At 46.7% G+C, this 6,284-nt stretch overlaps 1 protein-coding gene across 1 annotated transcript; it reads right to left on the bottom strand.

Moving 5' to 3' along the window:
• Positions 1–240: 240 nt before the first annotated feature.
• On the bottom strand, positions 241–3,888 carry LOC121443183 (uncharacterized protein C2orf78 homolog). The gene is made up of 2 exons (XM_041644855.1): positions 3,345–3,888; positions 241–2,108 (listed from the first exon to the last, which is right to left on the bottom strand). The coding sequence occupies exons 1-2, from the start codon at positions 3,886–3,888 to the stop codon at positions 241–243; spliced, it is 2,412 nt and encodes an 803-aa protein (XP_041500789.1).
• Positions 3,889–6,284: the final 2,396 nt, after the last annotated feature.

The following is a 6,284-nucleotide window of genomic DNA, read 5'->3' as shown; positions in this document are numbered from 1 at the left end:
CAGTCTTAAGTTTCTACAGTCACTTATAGTGTCTTCAAGTATTTATAAATTTATAAACTATTTCTTTCCCTTCACATATATGCATATATCTAAATATTATTCTGCATTACTATGTATGTATCTACATATCTACACATTCAGCTAAGCCTCTAAACTTCATGTATGCATGAATATCTATGTGTATCTACATCTTACCTGTGTGTGATGAATAGCGTTGTGTCCCAAAGGTTTGGGCAGCACTTACACTGCATAGCCATAATATCTCGAAATTTCCATATCTTTCTCCCTCTGAAGGAAAAGCTGTGGTTTTCCCAGAGAGGTACACTTGGCAGCATTCTCTCTCTCCTGTTGAGCCCGCCTCTTCATGGCCTCCCTCTCTGGCCTCTGCTCTTCAGTGATAGGCTGTGAGATGACTGGCCCCGGAATGTTGACTTTCTTCCAAGGAATTGGTAAGTGGCTGAAATCTTGCCGCAGGTATTGGGATTGAGGCTGGGGAGGATCTAGGGTCTTGTTTGTGGCAAAAGAAAGAGGCTCCCTGTGGAGTGAAGTGAGAGATGATGCTCTGTAGGGTGCAGGCAAAGAGGCAGGCGGTTGAGGCCCAGGACAAGACTGGATGGGCTTGCTTCTAATTGGACGTGTGGCACTGGTGGCAACTGGCAGAGCCGACTTGTCAGAGGCCATCAGTGATGTGCTGGCAGGAGCTGGTTGGGATGACTTGAGTTTGGGTTGCCTAGCAGTGTGGGATTGAGACCTCACTGGGTAAGCTGTAGTGGGCCTGTGCGAAGCCAGGCAGTGAAGCTTTCTGGAAACAGGTCTGTCTTGAGGCTTGTCCAGGGCTAGGAAAGGCAGAGGTACTAATTTGACCTTCCCAGCTGGGGACAGCTCATCCAGGCACAGAGATGGACACCGCTTGGGAGCACTGCTCTCTGTTCTCTGAGCATTGCCCGGGATTCTACCAGGGCCTCGACCCTCACGGGGCGCATCTCCCAGGGATGTGGTGGTTGGGCCTGTCCTGGGATCTTTGTTGCTGCTCAAGTTCAGCAGAGCCCGGGAGGAGGAGACGCCAGTTTTCCTCTCACTCTTCTTCCCCAGTGGGTGAAAGACCTGCACAGACGCCAGCATGTGCATGCCGAGGTGAGTTCGAGGCTTCTTAAAGCTGTCATGGCTGAGCTCAGGTGCATTCCTCTTCCTCTTGGTCTTTGGGATGGCGGGCTTCTCTTCTGCCTTGACTCTGTGACTTGATGGCTTCAGCTCCTCTGTTTTCTTGGAGCTGTTTCCTCTGGTGTCCTTGGCCTTTTCTTTCCCCTGTGCCCTTGCTACGCTGGGCCTCTTGGGTACAAATATCTGAGATTTGCTCTGCACGTGGTTGGCCGTGTTGTCTATGGTTCCAGGATCATCTTCCTTCAGCATATCCTCGTGATGGGTTCTGGCCTGAAGAGCTCCATGAAACACATCAGAGACTTTCTGGTTTTTCTTGATGCCCAGTTCAGATAGTCCACTAAAGATGCTGGTGCGTGACTGGGCCTGGTCCCTCCTGATGTCTTTGGAGTCTTTGGTTTGGCTTGCTGTGTGATCTTCCATTTGGTCAAGGCCAGTGTTGAAGTTTAAGAGTTGGGGAAGGTGAATATCTGCCACCAGAGTAGTCATGTCTGCAAAGTCATTGCTAGACTCCATGACACTCTGCAGAGCCTCAGGGTCTTCCAGACCAAGGCTACTGTTTCCCAAAGTGGCATTTTGAGAAGCTAGCTTCTGCCTCAGGCTCCCAACATCACTGTAGTTCAAGGGCTGCTGCATGCCAGGGTATGCTGAAGGGAGGGGTGATGCGTCTTGGTTACATTTTGTGCCCTCATAGGAATCCAGAGGTGTTGATTGCTCAGCATTCATCTCATCTGCATTGTTCTTCTGTGTCTTTTCCAGGCTTGGGGCTGGAGGCAAGGCCAGGAATTCAGAAGGACTGTGCATGAGGGCAATTAATGACCTGTTCCCACTGACAGGTGCTGTCTTCATCTGGGCATCCTGGGTGCAGGCATTGCCGAGGTCTGGACTCTGCAGCAGACACAGTGTCTGCCCTGAAGGTGTCAACCCCAGGGTTGTCTCCCTCTCCACCACTGAAAAAGAGGAAGTTCGAAGTCAGTGCCTGGTAAGTGAGATGCTACCCCCGCTTTCAGTGCACCTGAGCACTGAGGCTCCTGCAGCAGTGTTGCAGGCATTGCTATGAGCTCTGCTGGAGGAGCAGGGAAAGCAGCCCTCTTTGGAGACACATAGTAACTACTCATTTGTTTCTCATGACCGTGTGAGATCACGTTTTCTCTTGTGTTTGTGTGGTGTGTACATGCTTAGTGATCATGGGGAGGTGACAGAATTCCTTGGTGTGCGCTCTTCCCTTTCTCCCCCATTTTCCTTTGAAACAGTGCCTCTCATTGCCTTGGGAGTTTGCTCTGAGACAGGTTGTGTTGCTCACTGTTTCCTAATCTTACTCATCTCCACCAGTTTCTTTCTGTTCATTGTATTACTCATATGGCCCCTGAAGCCTGGATTTTTATTTGGGTTTAGGTATCCATATGAGTTCCTCAATTCTGAAAGGCAAGCGGTTCAAAAGCCCTGACATTCCTTAAGGTTCACGTTTCACAGAATTTTTGTTAGTGATGTCAAAATGTAAGACTGCGAAAGCTTTGAGCATCAACTTTGTAACAGAGAACATGTCTACATAGTCTTGGCCTTGGGTCACTGCTGAAGATTCAGAAAGAAAGAGTAAAAGAAAAAGAGAAAGTGGAAGAGAGATGTAGAGGAGGAAAAGAGACAGAGAAAAAGAGAGAGGTTGATCGTGACAGATAGGGTGAGATGCTTCAACCCTGCTTATCAATATTACACAGGTCAAAGCAGACTGTCACTAGAGCTTAAGTGTTAGAGAATGTCACAGCAGACACTTGGAGTGTGGGAGAAGACTTCCTCCAGGTCAGATTCAGGGTTCCATTTCTCTGGATACTAGTTTCAACTCAGGGGAAACTTAGTTGTACAAAAACAGATAAAATTCTCGATGTCATCTAGAATCTGGAGACATAGATTAGGAAGGAGGTGATTTTAGTGAGCTGCTGCATGGGCCTGATTAGCCTTGGCAGTGAAATGCGTTCCTGTGGTGTGGTCCTTGGACATGTCTTAATGAAGGTTGAATGTCACTCACTTTCCTGTATTCTCTCTCATTATAGAGACTGAATTTAGGGGTAATGAGCCTGAGCCACAGCCTACATGTCAGGACTCCCATTCTTCCTCTGTGTGGACATCCACTTCTGAAAGGTGTCTCCTCTGAGGGCTGATCTCACACCTCCCTTCCTGGCTTTACTCACCTTGAAGACTGGTGTCTGGCATGGTTTGAGCAGATGTGGGCCAGTAGATGGGAGAGGTGGAGAAAGGTGTTTGGATGTTCATTGGCTGAATCTCCTGTAGTGCCATCACCATCCCTGGGTGCAGAGAGGAAGCCTGATTCCCAGAGCAGGACACAGAGCCATAGGCCTGCAGGCACTGCCAGAATTCTTCAGCCATCGGAGGACCCAGGCTGTTCTGGTCATTGTAATAGACCTGACTTCCATCCAGGTAGCAAGGTGCCAGGATATATCGTTGATCTGGTAGATTTGATGGCGTTGCCTCTACAAGGCAGGCAGACAGTGTTGGATAGGATGGCGGTAATGCATTGATATGGAAAGTATTGTCACACTGGGCTGTTATAGACCTAGACGAGGGGGTGGTATTCTGGTCAATGACAGTTACAGGGGCATCCAGGAATGGAGCTTCCCTTCTGGTGGTGCTTTCTCTGAGATCCCAGTGGAGAACACCTGGATAGGAAAATGTCGAAGTAGAGATCTGGTTCTGGTCAGTTGGCTCAGTCAGCATGGTCGTGCCAGCTCGTTGGTAAAGACAGGCACTGTCCATGAGCTGCTGGCAGCATGTGCTGGAGTCTGATGACAGGAGCCATGCTGAGCTCACAGCTGGGGTGCAGACCCCGTAGAAATTGCACACAGTTCCTGCTGAGGGTGTGGCATTCCTCAGCACAGGCACAGAGGGCTGCAGAGCACATTCTGTCCCAGTGAAAGGTGCACTTTGGCAATTTTCTGTAGGAAGCAAGAAGAGAGTTGGAAAAAGTTGAGATGGAGGCTTTCTACCCCCTGGGAGGGACTGTGTTATCTCCAGGTTGTACTGAGTGGGAGAGTCTAGCATCTATGTTCCCTTACATATGCCAAGCAAGTGGGTTAAGATTGATCGGTGGGTCTTTGAAGGATGACAATCACTAGATGAACTGTCTGCTCTTTCCTCTGTGTTCATGGAAATCCTGGTCAATCTGGCTTAATCCTCACTCAGATCTAGACACGATGCTCCTTTTTCCTGATTGTAATATAATAATGCCTGTTGGGACACTTCCTCGCAAATATATTCTACAACAGAGGTTATTATTGGGAAGAGACCCATAGGCATATTCCATACCTGGAACTTTGTCCTGTTCTCTGCAGATCTTACAGTATAGAGTGACCTAAACTCACTCTACGTTGATCAGTCTGGCTTTGAAATCACACAGACAGGTCTGCTTCTGCCTCTAAAGTGCTGGTGCTGGAGCCCCTGCCATGTCCACCAAGCCAATCTCCATTTTATTGAGTTTTTTTCTGAAATGATGTTTAACAAATGTGTACCAAATTGAGGTAATTATTCCTTCCCCCTCTCTCTTTTTTCCCCTTGCATTTCTTGTATAATTGAGGATCTCTTATAATCTTATAACTTTTAAGCATTATTCAAATATGATTTCAGAAATACAACCTACTGACAACATTTCTTCGTGTTTGCACCAGTTTAGTGTGTCCTCTTGAGACTGCTAATGTTTTATGGGGTTCATCTCTGAATATGATTGCTTCTCAATTTAATATCTGTTGATTAAATTGTTTTCTTAACAGCTCCTCAGTAACTTAGTTTTTTTATCTCTTCTAAGGGGGAATCCGTGTGAGAATCCCCCCTCACAACAGCGTGTCAGTTGCCATGGTCAGACTCTAACTGACTGGACTTCGCAGCTTCAGTTGATCCTATCCAACACCACCAGTGCACATGAGACATGGGGAACTGGGCAGAAAGTGGTCTGGATGGAGTGTAAGAGCCAGCGACCAGATCAGGATATTCTTTCTATATGTGCCAGGGAACCTTTGTATAGACTAATCTGAACAGTACGTTTGGTTAAACATGGCTTGGGAAATGACAATGCCTTGTCTGTTTTGATTATAATCTGTGGTCGTCTTCAACATTGTGTTTTAACCTACCATTGTGGACCACCAGGGTCCCCTCTGCAGTGTGCCTTCTTTATTTATATACTTTCTAGACCCGTACTGTGTTTGCCCCCTTCCCTGACTTCCTGTGGGTCTGTCCTTCCAGCAACACTGTCAATATTAATTTCAGTACAACAACTGCCTTCTCAGATTCCACAGTCCTCTTATTCTCTTCCACTCTCCATGTTTAATCCAGGGAAGTCCAAGTAACTGCACAACATGGCAGTCGCCATTTTGTCCATAGTCAATATTCATTTGGTGAGTATGGAGAGAGGCCAGTTTAGAGCATGTTAGACTTGAACTGTTCTCCATCCCACCCAGTTCTCTCTATGTTGTGATTATAGTTGTGTGCCACCATCCGTGGTGTGACCAATACTGTTAGAGTCGCCCTGAATTTTAAACTAAGACTGGAAACAGTAGTGGGGGGAGACTGTCTCATTAGTGGTGTGGAGTGCTAGATCTCTGCGTGCCTTGTTCATGTTCCCGTGTCTCTGTAGTTTAATACCATCCAAAAGAGCCTGATTTTATTCCCTCTTCACTTTCTTCTGAAAACCCAACAGTACAGGACCCAAGCATAGTGACACTGTTCACTCCTTGAGGTGGATGGAAAACACTTGAGAATAAACTTTTTGTCTAAAATCACCTACTTAGTAAGAACCAAAGCTAAATGTGACATTCAAATCTAGATATCTATATCAACATCAATACTATCCACATTCAGCAAAGATTTACTAGTATAATAAAAGTCAATGGAGAAGATCACATGTTTTAAAGTCTCTATCCTTACCTGACATGGTCAAGGGGAGAGGATCAGCAATCCAAAGTACAATGGAGCAAGATAATCGGTCGGCTTTTTCTGATCAGCTGACCTCAGTGGCAAGTGTGTCCAGTATCAGACAGCACTCACTGGTCACTGGTCACCCGGACCTGTGATGATCTAAAGTTGTTTACAGTCATCACTATGGAAACATCAAGATTCTACCA

Source organism: Microtus oregoni, unplaced genomic scaffold (genome assembly GCF_018167655.1).
Source record: "Microtus oregoni isolate MIOR12 unplaced genomic scaffold, Mior012 000102F_ref0000329, whole genome shotgun sequence".
In the NCBI taxonomy this organism is placed as follows: Eukaryota; Metazoa; Chordata; class Mammalia; order Rodentia; family Cricetidae; genus Microtus; species Microtus oregoni.
Note: the sequence above shows the minus strand (reverse complement) of the source record. Positions and strands in the feature narration are given on the sequence as shown.